Source organism: Rutidosis leptorrhynchoides, chromosome 4, assembly GCF_046630445.1.
Source record: "Rutidosis leptorrhynchoides isolate AG116_Rl617_1_P2 chromosome 4, CSIRO_AGI_Rlap_v1, whole genome shotgun sequence".
Taxonomy (NCBI): Eukaryota; Viridiplantae; Streptophyta; class Magnoliopsida; order Asterales; family Asteraceae; genus Rutidosis; species Rutidosis leptorrhynchoides.
Window position 1 is genome coordinate 14,814,063 of NC_092336.1, and position 23,592 is coordinate 14,837,654.

The 23,592-nt window shown below is 33.4% G+C and overlaps 2 protein-coding genes across 2 annotated transcripts; one reads left to right on the forward strand and one right to left on the reverse strand.

The window, feature by feature from the left end:
- The first annotated feature begins 2,148 nt into the window (after positions 1 to 2,148).
- Positions 2,149 to 4,711, forward strand: LOC139844136 (uncharacterized). The gene is made up of 9 exons (XM_071834347.1): positions 2,149 to 2,360; positions 2,533 to 2,608; positions 2,775 to 2,814; positions 3,092 to 3,150; positions 3,234 to 3,271; positions 3,438 to 3,501; positions 4,067 to 4,120; positions 4,225 to 4,326; positions 4,518 to 4,711. The coding sequence occupies exons 1-9, from the start codon at positions 2,185 to 2,187 to the stop codon at positions 4,572 to 4,574; spliced, it is 666 nt and encodes a 221-aa protein (XP_071690448.1). The 5' UTR covers positions 2,149 to 2,184; the 3' UTR covers positions 4,575 to 4,711.
- A 1,722-nt stretch (positions 4,712 to 6,433) lies between these two features.
- On the reverse strand, positions 6,434 to 13,065 carry LOC139839588 (uncharacterized). Its single transcript, XM_071829689.1, has 12 exons — positions 12,733 to 13,065; positions 12,202 to 12,330; positions 10,557 to 10,649; positions 10,371 to 10,450; positions 10,032 to 10,145; positions 9,707 to 9,780; positions 9,480 to 9,556; positions 9,242 to 9,325; positions 9,061 to 9,153; positions 8,593 to 8,700; positions 8,419 to 8,493; positions 6,434 to 7,115 (listed from the first exon to the last, which is right to left on the reverse strand). Exons 1-12 carry the CDS (start codon positions 13,018 to 13,020, stop codon positions 6,687 to 6,689), a joined length of 1,644 nt encoding a protein of 547 aa, XP_071685790.1. The 5' UTR covers positions 13,021 to 13,065; the 3' UTR covers positions 6,434 to 6,686.
- Between the last annotated feature and the right edge of the window lie 10,527 nt (positions 13,066 to 23,592).

The following is a 23,592-nucleotide window of genomic DNA, read 5'->3' on the forward strand; positions in this document are numbered from 1 at the left end:
TATATATATATGGTGTGTATTAATAAACTGTAAAAACAACTTATCAATGCACATTTTATAGAACCATGAGAGTGGTTGTGTCATGGTAAGATCCTGACATTTCAATCTGGAGGTCAAGTGTTCGATTCCTACCATTCACAAAGTTATTCTCCTACATGGCCACAGAGGTTCGCCAATGACTCCAGGCTGCTCACAAAGTGGCCGGGTAGTCGCCCTGGTATTAGTCAGTTCAAAAAAATGGTTGAATACCTAGGTTTTTTAAAAAAAGCACATTTTGTAGTGAACTCATATAAATATACTCCGTAATAAATTTATTATTGGGTTTTTATTATACTACTATAAGTTTACAAATAAATAGCTCACGGTGAAGAAAGAAGAGAGGGAAGATAATATCATTTTATTGATTTATTTTGTACATCAATAAATATATATTTCACAACTGTAAAACTACAACCTAACTCATAATATACGGAGCCTACCGAGTTATTGCTTGAGTGGTATACGAGACAACGACCTATTTTTCCTCAATGTGTAGGCGTATGTTCGATTTCAAGGGTCGGGATCTAATTGGTACTGCCAGCAATTAACTTATCAGAGGGGTTTATCCAACCTTCAACCATACTGCATGGGTTGTTGCGATTTGAGTTTCTCCTAACGCGTGTGTGGGTGACATATGATCCTGAAGGTGGTTAAGTCCCCTCTGTGTGATACCGATATTGCCGTTAAAAACAAAAAAAAAAAAAAAAAAAAATTCATATACGGAGTATTATTTACAATTCTACATGCATGTACAAGATTTCTTTTATAGTTTTGATTATGATATCATTTCAACTTATAAACACAGACAATACATATACTGGAACTAAACATCAAATTGTGTTTAAGGTATAGTTCTTTAGTAACTCTACTCAAACAACTAACAACCTTATTTAGCAATCTAATTATTTGCAGTTCATTACCCAATTAAGGCCTAAATGGTTGTCTACATGCTTGACAAGTTATCTCCATACATGTCGAATCAATCCGACGCGTTGCATTCTTTTTCATTTTCTCTGCCCTCTCAACCTCTTCCTGTGCCCTCTCCCACATGTGCCTTGCACATGACAACTCCGATTGCGCCAACTCCATCTCTCGTTGAGTCATCTCCCTAACATGCTCCACATACGCCTTTTCCATCGTTCCTATTCGAATTTGATCACCTCTTTGCCATTTAATTGCATTTGTAGACCCTCTTCCACCTCCTAGCTTGTAGTTTTCTATAGATGGTATAATCGGCTCAAAAGTGTTGGATAATTGAAGGTCTAATGATGGACCTCCATTATTCGAGTGATATTGTGTGTGGTTAGATTGAAAGCTTCTCAAATCCGATGACCATGATGATGATGATGCAAGTGATTGAGAAGTTCTTGTGTGTGGTGTAGGAAGAAGTTGTAATTCCATTTGATCATCTTCCATTTTTTTTTTGGGAAACTTGTTTGAAAATTGGTTAGTTAATACAGTAGTAGTTATTTCACATCTTTATATAGGATGTTCACAAGTGAAGTTCCAAAAGTGCCCTTCATTTCCATGAATAATCACAAACCCAACTTGGCCTTGTGAAATGACGAGCTTGCCCTTGGGTTGTTGCCCCTAGTTTAGCATGCGTGAAGGATATTTTAGTCACTAATGGAGGGTGGGGAAGGTACTCTTTAGTTGTACTGCAATTAAAGAAATGGATGGCGTTAGCCTTTTGTCTTTGAACTGTTTTTTTGCCAAGGCTTTGTTTGGAGGAAAGGAATGGTTGTTTCCTCTCCTCTACGAATTACTGTAGGAATTACTAAATAATACTCTCTCCGTCTCACCACAAGTGTTCACATTTTCATTTTAGGATGTCCCATTACAAGTGTCCATATTGTAAGAGGTTATTCTGGAGAGAGAAGATTTCTGATTGGTGGAAAATAAAGTAAGCGGAATTTCCTAAAACTGTGTGCAAAAAGTAAGTGGACATTTATAATGGGACGGAGTAACAAAAGCCCAAATAGGCCCAAGTAATATGCAAAAGCCCGGCCCAAAACATATATGATCACACTTTTCATTTCCCGCGATCTTATCCTTTTTTGGCGACAAAAGTTCTTCAACGAAGGATTCATTTAGTTTGATTAAATCAGAATTACTCCGTATTATTCATCGTTACTATCGCCGGTCATGAATTCTAGGGACCTGACTCTCATAACTTCGGCCGCCGTTGCAGGTGCAGTTGCTTCCGCACTCACAATTAGGTTTTTACTAAACCCTAAGAAGAAATATTCAGCTGCTACAGAAGATTTTTTAAACCGGAATTCATCTTCCAATGATCCGTACGATCCATCGAAACGCAACGGGTAAAGTTACTTAGTTTATTTATATTGCTAATTTTGTAATTTCATGTTTTATCCGCAAAATGACTGATGAAAAATTAGATAAAAATTCAAATCAAGTAAACGGCGCTCATAGGTCGTTAATTTAATAACGTTGAGACATGTTAACTAAGAAGTTGTGTCTATTATGATTCAGATACTTATCATGGGACGATTATTTTATGGCAATTGCATTTCTATCAGCTGAAAGATCAAAGGATCCTAACAGGCAGGTTGAATTATTGCTCTTGAAGTATTTAAATAGTTAGTTAGCTGATTAAAGACTCTGTTTGTATGCATATAGTATATAGTATATTATTGGATGAGATTGCTAACTTGAAATTTGTTTCAGTCTTGGTATGCGCCTATGTGGCTAACTGTACATTTTTTAAACTGTAGGTTGGTGCATGTTTGGTGAGTCAAGATGATATAATACTTGGTAAGAACACATATATTCAAAGTATTTGATGCCTCTACTAGATTTTGGGGATGGAAACGGTCACTGGATAACCTGGTAACCCGTTAGGTTGCGTACATCTGAGTAAAAATACTCCTAGTTATCTGGTTGCTTAAATAGGAAAAACCTTATCTGTTTGTTTACACGATATCTTTGCTTTACAACTATAGTATGGTCCCCTGACGAATCATACTACATTTTGTGTTTATTTATACATGTCCGTGTCCATTTGAAATGTATTTTCTTGTCTTTGAAACAGGCATTGGCTACAATGGGTTTCCACGTGGTTGTTCTGATGACAAACTTCCATGGGCGAAGGTTGGTATTTTCTATATTAAGATAATAAGATCTGATAGGGCCCGATACTAATAGTTTGTCACTAATCTTTTATTTCCTTTCAGAAATCCAAAAGCGGTGATCCCTTGGAGACAAAATTTCCGTAAGTGGACTGCACGTTTTCTTACTTACAAATGTTTGCTTAACTTAGTTTGCTATTACTTTTCTCTATTCGTACAAATTTAGGAAAAAAGCTTGTTTAATTCGTTCAATTAAAAAAATTTCTTTAGTCATTTGTGACTTCTATGAATTCTATCCTTTCTTTACAGTTATGTTTGCCATGCGGAAGTTAACTGCATCCTGAACACAAATCATGCATCTGCTGCAGGGCAGGTTGGTCCAACTTTCTTTTGTAAATCTTTCATGTTTTGTTTCTTCATTGTTGTTTTTTCGTGTGTGTGGATGTATATTGCCACACAAAATTGAAGGCAAGATCCATTATCTAGTGGTCGCAATATTGGCCAAGTTACTTTGAATGTGTTGATTCACGTTATGTCTTATCTCTGACATGTCAAATCGGTTTAGAAGTGTTCTTACTAACCTTTTGTTGAAGTGAAAAGTCAAAAGTTGACGATTTTTTAATGTAAAACATTAGATTTGTAATTGGAATTGTTTTCAGCTCAAATCTTGGACAAGAATTATTTTGGGTCCACTAATACCACAAATATCATTAGATTTAAAACTTTTTTGACCGCTTACCCATGTTGTGACCTTCAGTTTTTGTTAAAAACATTTGTTGTTGCAAATAAGGACTATTAAGACCTGGGCTGAACCTTTTTTGACCGCCTACCTAGCCTGCAAGATGAACCCATTTTGTCACCTCTAGTATTTGTGATAACATTCGTTGCTGTATTGATAAGAATATTAAGACATATATATTCTATATTTAATCATGCAGAAGCTCTATGTAACAATGTTCCCCTGCAACGAGTGTGCAAAAGTTATCATTCAGGTGAGTCTTAAACCCTTACTTCACATTTTCCTACTTCTGCGTTCTACACCAGAGTTCTTGATTAACACAAGGTTTTATATAACTGGTGAACTTTTATATTACAGTCTGGGGTTTCGGAAGTTATCTATTTTGTGGAGAAAAGTTTGGAGAAGTCTAATGTTATTTACGTTGCTTCTCGTAAGCTCTTATCATTGGCAGGCATAAAAGTAAGTTTTACATAAGTTCACTCATCTCAACCAACATTTCCTACGATCATTTTCTATGTTACGAACTTAAGGTGTGTTTGGATGTGAAAGAAAGAATTAAACCTGGTTGCTTTTAGATGGAATTGAAATAAAGAATCAAACCTCTGTATTTTACATTAGGTCAGCTATTGACATCTTTTTAAACTTTGAAGGTTAGAAGACATCAGCCAAGAATGGATCAGATTTTACTCAAATTTCATGAGACTTGAAACCACCTTTATTGTTGTACTCATCTTCTAAAATTCCAGTTTCTTTTCCAACACCCTAGTTAATGATCGTTGTACGGATGGTTAGTATAGTATAAGTAAAGTTGATCAAGTCAAGGTTTATGTGATTTGAATATTTCGTAGCGAAACATTGTAGTTGTGCGACTTTGTTATTTAAAGTTAATTGCTTATTTGTTTCTTGAGAATATGTTTCATTGTGTATCCACCTAGTCTGAGATAGAAGATTTTACTCTCCTTTTCGTTCCAAATGGTTATCCATACAGTTGGTAATTGTGTAGGTAATTTGTAGTCTCACTTACAGTATATGTTATGATTAATCAGTAATTTAGTAATTATTAGTTATAATTATCAATATTTATATTATTTATATATAGTTAAGAGTTAATATGTCGAACATGATAACAAATACACTGTAATATATGAAAGAAAATGATGCGTCATGGTACAAATTAACAGTTTAATTTACCTAGTTTTGGATTGAGAAATACTATATCCACTCAAAGTTTACCAAGAATTACTCACACATTGATAATGTGTAGCAATATTTACCTGTCTGTAATTTCAGAATTATTCACACATTGATGATGAGTACCAATATTTACCTGTCTGTAATTTTCGTGTGCTGTGTATGTAGCAAACCTAAATAATGGGCCAATAGCCTAGTGGTGAATGACTCACTCTCCCTTAGGGGAGGTGAGTGTTCGATTCCCACTAGGTGAGTATTTTCCAAATAATTGGATCAAAAACCATTCTTACCGGGCCCAAATGATCCCTTGGTCCCACGCATGCGAAGATTGAAACAATGACAATGCAGGTTCGTTTATCGGGCCTGGCATGCTGTGGGGAAATGGGTGATGGTGTTTCGCCAGGCTCCAGTGGGCTACCGGGGACCGCTGGATGGGTTGACAAAGTCAACACAAGGCTAACATGTCCCTGCCGATACACATGTTTTGAAACAATGTAGCAAACCTAGCTTTTCCAGTTTGAAACTGTGCATCCCATTTGATAAGTTTTGTTAAAAACTAGAAAAAATTCAACCGCGCGTTGCTGCGGTTGTGTTCAACGCGCGGTCATATTTGTATATACGTTGTGTATACGTGTACGTATATGTATGAAATATAGCTCGAAATATTTAGTGTTTTTTTGACGATGTCCGTTTCGCGTATAGTTAGTCACGTTGTGTTCGTAAAATAATATCGAGTTGAACGGTGGTCTCGGAAAAATTTAGCTCGCACCGAGCGAGAATATAGGGCCCGTTATTTAGTGTTTTTTTAACGATGTCCGTTTCGCGCATAGTTAGTCCCGTTGTGTCCGTCTGATTTTTTCGAGTTGAACGGTAGTCTCGGAAAAATTTAACTCGGACCGAGCGAGAAGATAGAGCCCGTTAAAAATACGGGTGGAATCATTTTCTTTTGTTTTTTTTTAAAATTATATATTTACGCTTTTTACCCCTAAAAAAGTAGAAAGTTGGGGGTTCGTTTTGTATATGAAGCCGAATTTAAGGAACCGGTGTAGTGTGAACGCAAACTTAAAACGACATTCGGATAAAACTGAAACTACGGTTTTGCCCTGCATGTTAGCATGTTAGTATATAGCGGTAATAATTAGAGTAATAAACTTCAACTCAATCAGACCAATAACAATCCAACTTTTAGTTAAAAGAAACAAAACTACTGAATTTACAAGGACTACTTCCAATAAACTGTAGCATATTATCATAAATTTACATCTTAGGCGCTTAGCTTTAATTTAACACATTTCATTAAAAAGAAAAAAATCATAACAGAAAATTATCCATTTTTATAAGAACTACCTAACTGTTTGCACATACTAGTTAATCATAACATAACAGAAAATTATCCATTTTTATAAGAACTACCTCACTGTTTGCACATACTAGTTACATCATTTAAACGACATAAGACATCAATTAATATTAATACATTAACTGAAAAAAGGTACAGTAAAAGCTCACGTAATAGTACAGAATAATTTAAGATTTCCTACAATATAAAACAATCTTGGTGCAAAATCAGACCCGCATCTACTGCCACAAAAAGACCTGACTAAACCGCTTAATCAGAGTGTCATTTTCTAACGAGTTTTCTTCGCTTTCGCCAATTTCTTCTTTTTCTTCTTGACAGCTTTTGGCACTTTAGTCTTACGAGCTTCTCTTTTCTCTTCTTTTACTTTTTTCTTATTTTCTTTCCTAGCTGCTTTTCTCTCCAAAGGCGTCTGTTTTTCATCACCTGAAAATTCGTCATCAACTTCAGAATCCTCAGAGTTATCTTCATCTGATTCAGTTTGTGATTCATGATCTTGTGAGATAGATTGTGTTGGATCAGTAGGGGTGTCTTGATGAACATTTGCTTCACGTTGTTGTTGTTGTTGTTCAATTGAAATAGCGTGTTTAAGTCCAGTAATGGTTTGATAGTACATGTCTCCTGTGTCTTGACCACTTGTTATCCGATTTACATCGGCTTCAGCATCCTTCACGTTATCTAGTGTCTTTGGAATGAACGACTAAACAGATTGAAAAAAAAAGCATTAATATAGGACAGACATCAGATATAACTCGGGAACAAGTTAATTTTCAACAGATTATTCTCAAATAGGCATGATTACAGTTTATGCAAACGGGCAGGTTCAGTAAGCTGGGAACAAGTCAACTATTACATGTTAGTTTTAAAGTCAGTCTAAATTTACACACAATTTTCTTTCCATGGTTCAACAAGTAATTATTTATATTTATTGTATTGAAAGAATACAAATAAAATAGGTGGTAGGATCAAGGGGGAAGTAACCAATCGGGGGGAAGCGGGGGAAGCAAAAACTTTTTTTTTTTTTCTTCGTTTTTTGAAAAAACTTTGTTCACGAACATTATAGATTGGATGAAAATATGAACATTTAATAAAGACACTTTGTGATAAATGTTGTTATTTTGGCGGGAAAACGCTCGAAGAAGTAATATATAACAAATATCGTGTTTTTCGAGCGTATGTTGAGGTTTTAGATATTAGGGTTTAGCTATTAGGGTTTAGATATTAGGGTTTATAGGGTTTAGATATTAGGGTTTAGAAATTTAGGGTTTAGGGTTTAGATTTAGGATTTAGATTGAGTTTTTAACACGAACGGTTTAGAGTTTAGGGTTTAGGGTTTGGGGTTTAGGGACTAAACCCAAAACACCAAACCCTAAACCTTAAACTCTAAATCGGGCTAAATTTTACTTCACAAAACATGAAAAAAAAAAAAAAAAACGTTAACATTCTTCACGATCAATATTATCTTGAATGTTATTTTTGTCGATCGTTTTCCCGCCTAAATAATAACATTCATCACGAAGTGTCTTTTATAAATGTTCATATTTTCGTGTGATCTTGATGCCTGAAAAAAAATTCCAAAAAAAAAAAAAGAATTTTTTTTTTTTTTTGCTTCCCCCGATTGGTTACTTCCCCATTGATCCTGGCATCCTGCCCCAATAAAATAGTATAAGAAGTTAGAACAGGTAGCCCGTCTTTTCTATATGATGCATTTGGGAGATACGGAATACATGAGTATGCTATATCAGCTAGATTAATTATAGCACCCATTTGACTTGTTAAACGTTAAACAGAATTCAAACTGACCATTAAAAAATACGGAGTAGATGAATTCAGAACCTAAAAAAACTGACAATAATCAAGTGGTTGTAAACAATTGTCTGTACATGAGTCATTAGCATTTATAAACAACGATATTAGTTACAACAAAAGTTAATCAAATAACGAAGGGAGCTGCAGGACAAGAAAATAGGCAGTTATATATTACAAATATATAATATATATACCTGGATGAAAACAGCATCAGCAATTTCATCCTCTGCAGAGATCTCATCTCCACGAGCCAAGACTTTTCTTTGAGCCTGAAAGTTTCGATGTTGATTAATAATGTTACATAACTTCCGAAAAGTTAAAAAAAAAAAAAAAAACAAGTCCACGATATGTAAAAAATGGTAACTTACCTCCTCCAAGTAACTGTCCACGGAATCCTCATTAATTGATGGGTCAACGATAAAGTCAAACAACTCTCGGATAGTCATAACAGCTACACCGTGTTTCTTAAAGAAATCCTAAATTCAACAGAAGCATGGATAAAATTAGCTCTACTGAGTTACTAGAGATAACAAGATAAGCACGTCACACAGTGGTTAAGAAACGGGAACATGGTATATTTTCATCCAACTACAGAGACTAATTTTATTACAAAAAGTAATTTAATTTGTTGCATGAATGGACATACAAGATTGTGCACACTAAAACTTTTGGGGACTATTGATTTTTAAATTGTTGGACCTGTTTCCTTTCTAGCTGTTCAATTTTATTTGCACTGTTTGACCAGTCATAAACATATCCCACTTATGCCAACCTCGAATTGTCACCTCTAAGTATTACTTTCTATAGAAACATACAAGTTTTTACAAGCAACTTACAGATACATGAACACAATCCTCTCTCAGAAAATCAAGTGCGTGAGGATGATCAAGATCAACTGATTGAGATACATCAATGATGTACATGTGACCCTGCCAACAATAAATATTTTATGAGATGTTATTTTGTTAAGCATAATCAAGTTAAAAAGAAAAAAAAAAGGAAGATAGCAAGACGTACCTCATGGTACAGTATGTTATACTCACTAAGGTCTCCATGTACAAGCTTACACTTTTGATACAACACCCGCATTATAGTTATCATCTACATTCAAATATGAAGAAAGTAGCCATAAGAATGTGATAACACCTAACTCAAAATGATCAATTTGAGGTGCACATCTCAACACTCAATGATGAGTCAAAAATTAAGTACCGTAACTGTAAATTCTGATAGAAGTAACATAATTTCAAACTACCTCTACATAACCTTCTCGTAACTTGTCCAGAGACAGTGCAGCATCTTTAAGTCGAGGTGCAGCCCATCCTGTCGTGCCTAAACACGTAAGACATAAAACAAAACATTAATAGCTTAAAAAACAAAATGTGATGTCTCAAAGAGTTACTTCAAAAGATATGGTGGTAACTAAGGGATACTATGATAGCATAGTAAACATATCAGTAAAATATGAATAGAACCATGTACCTATGAACTCCATAACCAAAACATGAAGCCTTAAAAGAAGTGGAGTGGGGCAACGAATTCCTGCTGCTTTCAGTCTGCAGTTAAACGATCGTTAAAAAATCACAGCATCCTAAAAACTAGAATATAAAAGAAATAGAACCATATACATGTAATAATGAGGACCACATCACAATTCACGATACAAACTCTCAAAATATGTACAATGTCACTATATCAACCCGTTTACTTGAAAAAAGTTCTATAAGAACTATATTTTATCTCTAAAACATCAAATGGGTCAAATGAAAAAACATCATAATAGAAATGATAAATATAAATATGTTACCGCATAAGATTTCTCATTTCCTTCTCAGCCCAAGTCTTCACCATTTTCCTTGGGTTGTGCTTGCAATATCCATATCTGAACCGATAATCACCTTGTACATAGCGATCTCTATCCCTGAAGTTGTCATCGACCAAAAAATATATGAATTATGGCTATATTGGTAAAAACTACAACGCGAGATCTAAAAGAATATTGGGATGATCGATGGATTAAAAGAGAACAATGCCAATAATTAGAAGCGAGATAATGTACACCCAACACATTGATTATACATTACACACATATCATTAAAAGACACATAATTAAAATAAGATGTAGTGTTTAGCATAAAGAACATACTTGAACACAAGAACGGAAGTTTTGTAGACCTTTATTGCAAGTTCCTGGCCATCAGATTTTGTAGCATGATATACATTTGCCTGTTTGACGAAAATCGGTTGATAATAACAGATGATAATCACATAAAAGAATATCGATATTCCTAAAGATGATGAAAAGGGGATCATTATTTTGAGTAAGATGTACCTCCTTCCCAGTTGATATGCAGCCATTTATATCATGAAAAACACCACGATTCAACATTTTGAATAAAACCATGCGAGTTCTAGGGTCAATTGCCTGACAAACAGTAAATTAGATTTAATTATTAACATAGTTAATAAATAAAATGCAACATATTTTACTAACCTAAAAGCAAGTCAAAGAACTTTGCCTGCGTAAAAGAAAGCCAATGAAAAAACTCCAACCCAACACAATACAATATAAAGGTATGTTTCTTGAGAACTAGTAAATGTAATAATGTTAAGCCCAAGCTTGTAGAACTTGCTAGCCGCTAGTCGAGCAGTCGGGGACCATGTAGATTGTACTCGGTCTAAACAGGAATTTATCAAAATGGAATTTTTATATATAAATAACGTATTTCCAATATCATTGTTTAAAAACATAAAAATAAAAGACTAGAAAAAATAAACATATTGTTTAGCAACATAAACATAGACGTTCAAATACCTCATGCATACAGACACCAAATATAATCATATTATTTCAACAGTCAGCTTTCCCTAATTGATTTTATGAAATCAATCCGTCCAACTTTCCAGACGGTTACAGTTTTGCCTCCAATAGGTTTATATAAAAACAGAACCCAGTTGTGTGTGTAATTAGAGTGGCAGCCCAAATAGGTTTTTAGAAAAAACACCATATTTCTATAAAAAAACAAAAGTCGGCCGTTTTTTACCAATTTGACCTTGACCTTTGACCAACTAACTAGTCGAATTATATGCTACGGACTACTCTGGATCAACGACTGAGTGTTACACATGGACACTACATAAACTTATTTTACCAGAAACAAAATTGAACACAAGGCTGACTAAAAGCCATTATAACCTATGTGGAAAAGAGAAGTAACAGCAGACATCACAGTTATAGCTTCCGGGTTAGAAAAGATACATTTCTAAATAGAACAAATAACTGCACAAATAAAGAACATAGTTTATATACATATAGATATCATACCGTACAAATGTATAATAAAGGTCCATAAAACTTTTCACACGAGGAGTTCAAGTTCTTTTGTCACAGTAATTTGCTTATACGGGGCAATTTAGACTGCTACATGTAAAACTAGACAGACATACTTTTTTTTCTTCCTATTCTTCAAAACATTAGCATCAGAATTCCTAAGATACTAAAACTACTGCTCTAGCCTTATTAGTGAGAGGTCTACAGACACTAGGTATGAAATAAAAGCTCAAAAGGCGCAAGTTCATAACTTACGACATCAAGGTTTCATTACGATATTGGAGTGAAAACTAATAATAATCTAGCCCCTTTTTAACAAGTTGCAGTGACGGATGGTCTAGAGGTTGGAAGGGTATAAATCAGAATTTAAATGTCACACAGCAGCTGAAACATTTTCAAAACGTTGAGTAGATTTATTTTCAAAACAATAGAAGCATCCCAAGGTTCTAGCTTTTGAAGTCCTAGCCAATTGTAGCAATATATGATATGACTAATTTCGCCACAAGACACATCAATCTATTATTAGGCACTAACTTAGTAAAAATCTTGAGTGTCATTGACAAGTGTTGATATACAAGGCCTAAAGTGAATTAAACATTAGCCTTTAAAAAAACGAATACATGAAAGACTGAATTTTCTCATTCACCTGCTCAACTGTTGCTCTGTCAGCTTTTTCAGTAGTTTTAGTTTTACCAATCGCCATCCCTCGCACACTCTCACGGATAGCTGTGGTAACAGAATTTGACATCCCAGAATTCCACCTTCCTTCCCACTCCTGTATTTTAACAAATTTATCATAAATGTCCATAAATAAATTATTGTTTGTGCAAAAATTATCATCCGCCTATCATTATATAATTGGGCAATTATTTGAATAAATTGGCATCATAGTTTTTCATTTCTCCCATTTTACTAGCCGTACCTTGTTTTTCAAGGTACGAAATCATTTACGACTGTTTTATTTCTCCTTCAGGTCATCAAAGTGGGTTTTAAAACAAGTATATTTATATACATGTCAAATTCCTATATATATATAATTACATATCATACAGATTACAGATACACAAGACACTGAAAACAGCTTTTAATAATTCAAACGTAAAAGGCAATACAGTAATACAGTAATCAGTAACCAAAAATTGTTATTAATAATATAATAATTAATATTAATATATACCTCTAAAGGTGAAGCCCTAATATGATTAGTAAACTTCTGATTCCGATTCGAAAGCGGTTGTAGTGGTGACGCGTTAGGCCGTGAATGAACTCCACCGTGTGCATTCGGGCGTCGGGCGTTGAGAATTAGGGCTCCGTCAACAGCTCCGGTATCATCTTTAGAATCTAAGTAATCTAATGCTTCTCCTATTTCAGAATCTGATGACCACAATATCTCTTCTTCCTCTGATTCCGATTCAATAAATTCATCTTGAATTGATTGTTTTTTATCTTCAATTTCGGTTTCCATTGTAGGCGATTGTAATTGAATACTCGTAAGGTTTAGGGTTTTAGAATTTTGTGATATTGTAAATTGTAATGAGGCTGAAAACACTTGTTTTATATCCTTTTTTATTGGGATTATCACCAAAAAGTCTATTTTTTTTACCCTTGAGAGCCCAAAAAAAATAAAAATTGCCAATTTGTCCTCGCAAGGAGCAAGGTGCCTTGCTCTCTTGCGCCTTGCGTCCTTGCGACCTTGCTTCCATTGGGGAGCAAGGCACCTTGCTCCTTGCTCCCAGGTGGAAGCAAGGACGCAAGGTGCATCTTGCTCCCTTGCTTCCACCTGGGAGCAAGGACGCAAGGTGCCTCTTGCTCCCAGGTGGAAGCAATGGAGCAAGATGCATCTTGCGTCCTTGCTCCCAGGTGGAAGCAAGGGAGCAAGATGCACATTGCGTCCTTGCTCCCAGGTGGAAGCAAGGGAGCAAGAGGCACCTTGCTCCCTTGCTCTCAGGTGTAAGCAAGGGAGCAAGAGGCACCTTGCTCTCAGGTGGAAGCAAGGGAGCAAGAGGCACCTTGCGTCCTTGCTCCCAGGTGGAAGCAAGGGAGCAAGAGGCACCTTGCTCCTTGCTCCCATGTGAAACCAAGGTCGCAAGGACGCAAGGCGCAAGGGAGCAAGGCGCCTTGCTCCTTCCGAGGGAAAATTGGCAATTTTTTTATTTTTTGGGCTCTCACGCAAAAAGGGTCGAAAAAATGGGCTTTTTGGTGATAATCCCTTTTTTATTTATTGTTTAAACTTAAATAAATAAAAGTGAAATACACGAATACACATGATTTGAAGTGGTACGTCTTTGATGAATTTTGGGTTGGTTGGGTTTGGGTTGGGTTGGGCCCGTGAAATTGATGTTGGGTTAACTTTTGCAGAACCAAACTGTATTTGACGACGAAGTGGCGGTGTTATCATAACCCAAGGAAAATGGGTCGAAATGTCCCAAGTCAAAAATGTTTACGATATGCCCTTCGCATCATGAAAATTCAGAAATCCACCCTGACCGCGCACCATGTACCATGCATGGTGCGTGTTGATCGGTGCGTAGTGAGCGTTACCGAGCACGTGAACAAGACATAATATTCTACTCGCATCACACATCAACTTCCAACAACACGCACCGTGCGTGTAGCTTGATTAAAAAGACGCCCATGATCTATTTTGGACGGTTACGCACACACAATTAACAAACACGCGCGGCGCGCCAAATGTGCGATTTCAAAAAAATTCTACGCTTACCACTTTTGTTTGCTTTATCCTTAAATGATCTCATAATCCCTTCAAGATACAACCATTAACAGGCGCACACACATCATATTAACACTTGCGCACACATTATAATAAATTTTTAAATGAAAATCCGACAAATTCGAGGTATACAAGTTGTTGATCAAGTAATTAGACAATTAGACATCTTCAACACTGACTAACAATCAGACAAAACTCTCGCGCTCGGGGGGCATGATTACCCGAGGTTTTACCTTCTATGGGGAAACCAATGTGCTTGTTCATAGGGGGTTTCCTCGCTTACAAAAAAAAAAAAAAAACAACACTTTTATGTTGGTTTGATTCATTTTTTTGTTATAGACATTTCGTCTTCAAATTTTTGACTACATTGCGTGCGTGTATGTAATATATTGTATTGTAGGTGCTGTTTAGTTGTTTTTGATGCTATTTAAACTTATACGAAGTATTTGTTGTTAGATTGTGCAAAAATATGAAAAACTCGTTTTTGGCTCGTTACCGACCACATTATGCGAGTTCTTTGGAACGACACACCACACGACTCATGGTGCCTGTTGTTTGGTGAGTGGTAAGTGTTGCTCCGTGTGTGATGCGTCTTGCTCACTCTTATTATGTTTTTTTTTTTAATAACATTTGTTTGATGCTCGTTTTGGTTTGTTTTTGGGATATTATGCGCTTACCATAAAGAATAATATATTAAAGTTTCAAAGCATAGCTAGAATGATTAACCGCGGGCAATATTGTGACGATCGCTCCAAATCCATATGGACAATACGTCATTCATCGATTTCATTGCGAGGTATTTGACCTCTATATGATACGTTTTGTAAACATTGCATTCTTTTGAAAAGGCACACCATAAAAGAATATTTAAATCAAAGGTTTTCGACATCTGATAATTTCTACATATAGACAATCATCGTAATATAATAGTTTACAATGATACTTCCGTTGACAATGCAGTCAAAATAAGATACATGGTGATGATTTGGTGAATGCAACGTTTCCTTGAAAATTATGTCATGTAAGACTTCATGCACATAGCTTGTCTAACATATAAGCAAACAGCGGAAGACTTCTAGGGAACCTGAGAATAAACATGCTAACAAGTGTCAACACAAAGGTTGGTGAGTTCATAGTTGAAAGGACCCGTTCATATACATTATAAACGATTCACAATAGTTGATTACATCGCGAGGTATTTGACCTCTATATGATACATTTTACAAACATTGCATTCGTTTTTAAAAGACAAACTTTCTTTACAACAAAAATTGACGGTATGCACACCATTTCATAATACATCCAACTATAATTGACTTAATAATAATCTTGATGAACTCAATGACTTGAATGCAACGTCTTTCAAAATATGCCATGAATGACTCCAAGTAATATCCTTAAAATGAGTTAATGCACAGCGGAAGATTTCTTTAATACCTGAGAATAAACATGCTTTAAAGTGTCAACCAAAAGGTTGGTGAGTTCATAGGTTTATCATAACAATCATTTCAATATATTAATAGACCACAAGATTTCCGTTTATAAATATATGTACACTCGCAAGTGTATAAAATTATTCTATAAGTTGTAGGCACCCGGTAACAAGCCTTAACGTTCATGTTTTACCCTCTGAAGTACACCAGATCAGGTGTGTTTAAAATAACCTCGAAGTACTAAAGCATCCCATAGTCAGGATGGGGTTTGTCAGGCCCAATAGATCTATCTTTAGGATTCGCGCCTACCGTACATAGACAAGTAGTTTAATGTTACCAAGCTAAGGGTATATTTCTGGTTTAAACCCACATAGAATTAGTTTTAGTACTTGTGCCTATTTCGTAAAACATTTATAAAAACAGCGCATGTATTCTCAGTCCCAAAAATATATATAAAAGGGAGCAAATGAAACTCACCATACTGTATTTCGTAGTAAAAATACATATAACGTCATTTAACAAGTGCAAGGTTGGCCTCGGATTCACGAACCTATATTAATTATATATATTTATATGTTGGTCAATATTTGTCTAACAATTTTTGAACAAGTCATAGTGTACCACAATCCTAATGCTCGAGACTAATATGCAAAAGTCAACAAAAGTCAACTTGACCCAAAATGACTTCTAAAATTTATACGTGTTTATTATATAACTTAACTATAGTCGTTTTATATATTTAAATATATTTATTAGATTTTATAATAATAAAAGTCATTTATTAATAAAAATTTATATTAACGTTTATATATGATAAAATATACTTTTATATATCTTAAGTAGTAAAATTTATAAAGTTCACTTAATATCTTAAAACTATAGTGGTAAGTATTATTAATGTAATTATATTACGCGTGGTGAAAAATATCTTTGTATCCCCTATTTATTTGATAAAATAATATTGATCATAATAATAATAAGTAAAAGTTGTATTATTTTGTAATAATAATTATTATTATTCTATAAAAAAATAACAATATTTATATTTACTAAAAATGTTATTATGATAAAATGATAATACTAACATAATAGTAATAATGATATTTTATAATAACAATGATATTTCTATTAAAATAATAACGACGATAATAATAATAATCATTTTAACAATAATACTAAAATTCAGTTGACTATAACTTCAAATCCGTTCATCGAAACCATTCGATATCTAAATGAAAAGTTCTTAATTTTTCGCTAGCTTTCCAATGACATGCATATCATATACCCTATCTCAGTAGCATATGTATCTAATTCAGGATTCAACAAACCTATCTAAGGACAATATCGAATGTACAAGCATGCATAATCCTATATACTCGAGCACTAGTCAGGGATACACTATTGATATATAAAAGTTAAGTTATGAGTGCTCACGTATCAATATTGAGATTCAATATTGCAGGAAAGTACGTAGACGCAACGGAGATGATAAACACTAGATTGACCTCACGAGCATACCCATAAACCATACCCATCACTTCCATAGCTATAACCCATAATTTCCTTAGCTTCGACTCATTCAAAAAACTATTTTGAAATTACTCGGACATCACTCCGTCTTAATATTTTATGTATACTAATAATATCTTGAAATAATACAGAGCAAATATATATATATATATATATATATATATATATATATATATATATATATGTAAATCGATTGAGAGAGTTTAGAGAAATATATTTTCAAGTTTCTATGAAATAATGAAACCTATTGAATTCTATTTATAATAGATTTTTGAATTATTAAAGTGAATTATTAAAGTATGAATTATTAAAGTATGAATTATTAAAGTGAATTATTAAAGTATGAATTATTAAAGTGAATTATTAAAGTATGAATTATTAAAGTGAATTATTAAAGTATGAATTATTAAAGTGAATTATTAAAGTATGAATTATTAAAGTGAATTATTAAAGTATGAATTATTAAAGTGAATTATTAAAGTTAAAGTAAAGTAAAAGTAAAGTAAAGGTAAAGTTAAAGTATAGTAAAAGTATAAAAACTATGTATGTATAATACGCGTATAAATATATATAATATTAATTTAAATCGTTATATATATTTAATGAAATAAAATATAAATATCGTTATATTTATTATACTGGTTAAGTAATGAGTTGTCAAAAGTGATTCTAGATATTTATAAAAGTTTAATAATAAAGTTTTTTTTTTAAACTGAAAACGTTTTTGTACGTTTGAAAATAGATTAATAGAATATTATGGAAACCAATTCTCCACTAGCTTTTGTCTAACTTTCGTAAATGACACTTTTTATTTTTATTTATAAATAGCTTTACAAATTATTCCGAATATCGTTAAGAGGAATAGATTTCTCAAATCATAGTGGACCTCTCAACAGAGACTTGTAATCATAATTCAATGTTTCTGATAATTCAATCATTTAATATATTTTTTTAATTTCGTCGATAATCATATTGAAACAAATACGTTCATATAAAGCATTATACTTTTAAATACTTTGTTGACATTTTCAATTTATAACATATACACATATACATACATATTCATATATGTTCATTTAATGGTTCGTGAATCATTGGAATTTGGTCGAGGTTTAAATGAATGTATAAATATAGTTTAAAATCCTTGAGATTTAACTTAACAAACATTGCTTATCGTGTCAGAATAATATAAAGATAAAGTTTAAATTTAGTCGGAAATTTCCGGGTCGTCACAGTACCTACCCGTTAAAGAAATTTCGTCCCCGAAATTTGATAGAGGTCGTTATGGCTAACAATGAGAATGTTATTATGACGATTATGAAGTTTTATCATGTCTAAGAAGTATGGATAAAATAATTCGATTACTCAAAGCGTATGAGGGAAGTTATCGTAAATGAAGGAAATAAGATTATAGTGATTCGTCATATCTTTTGATGTCATCACAATTGATCTCCGAATTTAAAGAAAATCTTTGTAATCTATGTTGGATTTGATGCTTCGGTGATTAAGGAGATTATGATTCTCTTCGAATTAATACGATAATCCATCTTGATTTCTCTGTCGGGTATTTCACTATAAATCCACCTCCTTCGTTTCCTTACAACTCACACCTTCTATTCTTTCTTCCTCAACTCATATTTTAAAGTATTTGTCAATATGCTTCATCCAGTACTGATTCTCGATATACTCCTCACTTTCATATCTGTCGTTCTTCTTTTTCATCTGCCTCCAGAAGAATCTATTTACTTCTACTATACTCTCGGTTTTATAGTGTTTTTAGTTCTTCCGTGTCTTTATATTGCTATATGCATCGATATATACGGTTTATAATTTTTGGGTGGTTGTTGGGTTTTATATCTTCCCTTATATTTCAAAGCCCCTGCTTTTGTCTTCTATAATCATTGACATCCACAGTTAATGCTCCCTTCTATTTGCTGCGATTTATACTCCAATTTCTATTTTGGAGTTTTATCCTTTCGTTTCTTCTTCTTGCGATTAAGCAACGTTTGTAATGGTCCAGTATTCACAGATATGAATTTCAGAATGAACATAGTTAATGTTCTAAGAAGGAAATGGTAATGGCACGATCTTGATTTGTTAATTTACCAGAATACCCTGAAAAGACCGAATCATCAAGAAAATATATTCTTGATATTTTTAGAGATTAAATAGAATACAAGAGTCGTGTAACATGGAACATGATGACGGCATGGTCTGTGAATCGTCATGTCCCATTAGAAACTCAGCATGACTTACTGTAATATAATCACGTTGATCAAGTGTCATTATATTATACTAACTCATGCTTCAGTTCCCAACACTACTTCAAAACATTCATAATTTAAACTCGAAAGTTTATAGAATATAGAAACTAATAGTTTCTTATATGATGTAACACTGATAGCGCAAAGAGATAAATGACTTCAGATAAGATTAGTTATGAAAATATCTTCAGAAATATCGCGGATATTTATAATGAAAGATATGATAATATCTTAGAATTTCTAATATTGATGGATGATGATGAAGATTTGTCTGTAAAGGTTTAGAATAAAGAGTAAGGTATTCGTTATTGACTTTAGCAGGTACTGAATCATTTGGATTCTTTGAAGGCAGATTTAGTCTTTGTGATTGGTCCACAGCCTCCTTCATAGTCTGTTCAATCCGTTTTCCAGTTCCAAACCTTCTCTTTTTCTCAGCTTTTCCACCTTACTATTCTTTGTCATCAAACTTTTTACTGTTAAGATCGTTTACAGTTTTTGATGCTTCATCAGTATTTCGAGAACTAGTTCGCAGTTTAAGGTGTTTTTCAGAAACTTCACATTCAAAGTATATAAGTCCAGAAGATAGACACATATAATTGTTGGCGTAGACATGCTGCGAGATTTCAAAATACTGATTGCTAATTTCTGATGATTCATATAGCAATTCTCGTTACAAGATGCAGATGAGTAAATGATGGGATTTTGATAAATATAAAGATTTTTCGGAAAGTCAAAGATCAATGAAGTTGTTAATAAGTTTACTGCTAATGTGGCGAGATATGAAAGGTTCCCCGGTAATAATGATGAAGGGGTAATCATTATAATAAGGCTTATTTGAATGAACAATTGAAGTTGGTTTGCTGGAGCTGTGACAAAATCGTCTATTTTTAGAAGGGATTGAAAAGTTATTTTAGCTAGTAAATGCCAAAAGGTCTGACATGGATACATGTTAAATTATGACTTTGGTTTTAAGAGTTTTTCAGGTACGTAACTGTGGATAACATGTGGTTGGATCATCATCTCGATTGTTCATTATTTGAAGTGTCTTCAGGTATTTCGAAGGGCTTGAACACAGATTATAATCGTTAATATACATACGATGTTCTAACACAGTTTTGAAGTTAAAGTATAGCTTTGAAAGATGTAAGAATCTAAGAGTGATGATATCGTTTATAACTTGAATTGAATTCGGCGATTTCAAAATCAGAATATGTAATTAGATTTTTGAATAAGTATGGTTGTTTTGATTTCTATAAAAGAATGTATATTGTTGTGAAAGTAGGGAGTATAATGGATGATTTGCTGAATCAGATTCGAAGAATGTAACATATTAATTGTGAATTTATATATCTCTCGGGTATTAACTACCCGTTAAAAAAAATGTCACAATTAATATTTTGTACAAAAGAATTTTATTACAGTCTTTATGGAAATATATGTGTATATTTCTTCAGATGTAATATAGATTTAATGAGTTAATATTAAATTAAACTCACTTGATTTACGGTTAAGGCTAGGATAGATAATTTCTAAACTTTAGAAATTACATAATCGTCGTAGAATATTTTCCCAATGAAGTTATGAATCAATACTTCATCGTTGTGGTATTCCTTAGTATCTACAGGGCGTATGACGTCGATGCTCATGGACAGATTGTGAAGTTGAGGTTTGCGATGCGGTTGTTGTTGGTGGTGGTAATGGTACTGTTGGTGTTGCTGATGGTGGTACTGTTTATGCTGCTGGTGCTGCTGCTGGTGTTTGTAACCTTTGCACCATATTCTCCAAAGCCACTACCTGAGCGCGAAGCTCGTTGACTTCTTCTATTACACCGGGGTGATTGTCGGTTCGGACGAGCGGATAAATAAAATCTAGAATTTGGTGTAGTATGTAATCGTGACGAGATACTCTAGAAATAAGAGAGAAAATGGTGTTTCGGATAGGTTCGCCGGTAAGTGCTTCAGGTTCTTCGCCAAGAGGGCAATGTGGTGGATGGAAGGGATCACCTTCTTCTTGTCTTCAATGATTAAGGAGGCTACGAACCCATCCCCAATTCATCCAGAATAGATGATGACTAATTGGTTGATCCATTCCGGTCACACTGCTTTCGGAACTTGAGTGGGATTCCATTTCGGAATCCGAGGGACTTGAACTAATGACGAATTCCATTTCGTACGATTGAATAAAGAATTTTTGGATATGAAATGATTTTTCGGCTATCGGGTGGTATTCTAATTATATAGAGCAAAAGGTTTCGTAGATTACGGAGGAATTTACGGAATATGTCAGGCAAAGTTTACAGTAACAGATACGCTAAGATATGAATTAGCAGATACGCTAAGATATGAATTTTGTCTATACACTATTCATGCAATCAATGCAATAAGATGTGTCTAGACTAAGAATGATAATCAGGTAATTTCTGACAAGAATGATGAGCAAAACTTTTGAAATGCAGACACGGTCCAAGTCCAGACTCACTAATGCATCCTAACGACTATCAGTTAGACACACTAATGTAGACCTAGTTCTCTAAGACCACCGCTCTGATACCAACTGAAAGGACCCGTTCATATACATTATAAACGATTCACAATAGTTGATTACATCGCGAGGTATTTGACCTCTATATGATACATTTTACAAACATTGCATTCGTTTTTAAAAGACAAACTTTCTTTACAACAAAAATTAACGGTATGCACACCATTTCATAATACATCCAACTATAATTGACTTAATAATAATCTTGATGAACTCAATGACTTAAATGCAACGTCTTTCAAAATATGCCATGAATGACTCCAAGTAATATCCTTAAAATGAGTTAATGCACAGCGGAAGATTTTTTTAATACCTGAGAATAAACATGCTTTAAAGTGTCAACCAAAAGGTTGGTGAGTTCATAGGTTTATCATAACAATCATTTCAATATATTAATAGACCACAAGATTTCCGTTTATAAATATATGTACACTCGCAAGTGTATAAAATTATTCTATAAGTTGTAGGCACCCGGTAACAAGCCTTAACGTTCATGTTTTACCCTCTGAAGTACACCAGATCAGGTGTGTTTAAAATAACCTCGAAGTACTAAAGCATCCCATAGTCAGGATGGGGTTTGTCAGGCCCAATAGATCTATCTTTAGGATTCGCGCCTATCGTACATAGACAAGTAGTTTAATGTTACCAAGCTAAGGGTATATTTCTGGTTTAAACCCACATAGAGTTAGTTTTAGTACTTGTGCCTATTTCGTAAAACATTTATAAAAACAGCGCATGTATTCTCAGTCCCAAAAATATATATAAAAGGGAGCAAATGAAACTCACCATACTGTATTTCGTAGTAAAAATACATATAACGTCATTTAACAAGTGCAAGGTTGGCCTCGGATTCACGAACCTATATTAATTATATATATTTATATGTTGGTCAATATTTGTCTAACAATTTTTGATCAAGTCATAGTGTACCACAATCCTAATGCTCGAGACTAATATGCAAAAGTCAACAAAAGTCAACTTGACCCAAAATGACTTCTAAAATTTATACGTGTTTATTATATAACTTAACTATAGTCGTTTTATATATTTAAATATATTTATTAGATTTTATAATAATAAAAGTCATTTATTAATAAAAATTTATATTAACGTTTATATATGATAAAATATACTTTTATATATCTTAAGTAGTAAAATTTATAAAGTTCACTTAATATCTTAAAACTATAGTGGTAAGTATTATTAATGTAATTATATTACGCGTGGTGAAAAATATCTTTGTATCCCCTATTTATTTGATAAAATAATATTGATCATAATAATAATAAGTAAAAGTTGTATTATTTTGTAATAATAATTATTATTATTCTATAAAAAAATAACAATATTTATATTTACTAAAAATGTTATTATGATAAAATGATAATACTAACATAATAGTAATAATGATATTTTATAATAACAATGATATTTCTATTAAAATAATAACGACGATAGTAATAATAATCATTTTAACAATAATACTAAAATTCAGTTGACTATAACTTCAAATCCGTTCATCGAAACCATTCGATATC

Excerpts from the sequence above, each read along its gene's own strand:
- LOC139844136 (XM_071834347.1), top strand. The coding sequence starts at position 2,185 with ATGAATTCTAGGGACCTGACTCTCATAACTTCGGCCGCCGTTGCAGGT. Across the intron at positions 3,151-3,233 it reads ACAAACTTCCATGGGCGAAG|AAATCCAAAAGCGGTGATCC; the intron begins GTTGGTATTTTC and ends ATTTCCTTTCAG. Across the intron at positions 4,121-4,224 it reads GTGCAAAAGTTATCATTCAG|TCTGGGGTTTCGGAAGTTAT; the intron begins GTGAGTCTTAAA and ends TTTATATTACAG.
- LOC139839588 (XM_071829689.1), bottom strand. The coding sequence starts at position 13,020 with ATGGAAACCGAAATTGAAGATAAAAAACAATCAATTCAAGATGAATTT. Across the intron at positions 8,701-9,060 it reads AGGATTGTGTTCATGTATCT|GATTTCTTTAAGAAACACGG; the intron begins GTAAGTTGCTTG and ends TGTTGAATTTAG. Across the intron at positions 8,494-8,592 it reads TGGACAGTTACTTGGAGGAG|GCTCAAAGAAAAGTCTTGGC; the intron begins GTAAGTTACCAT and ends CGAAACTTTCAG.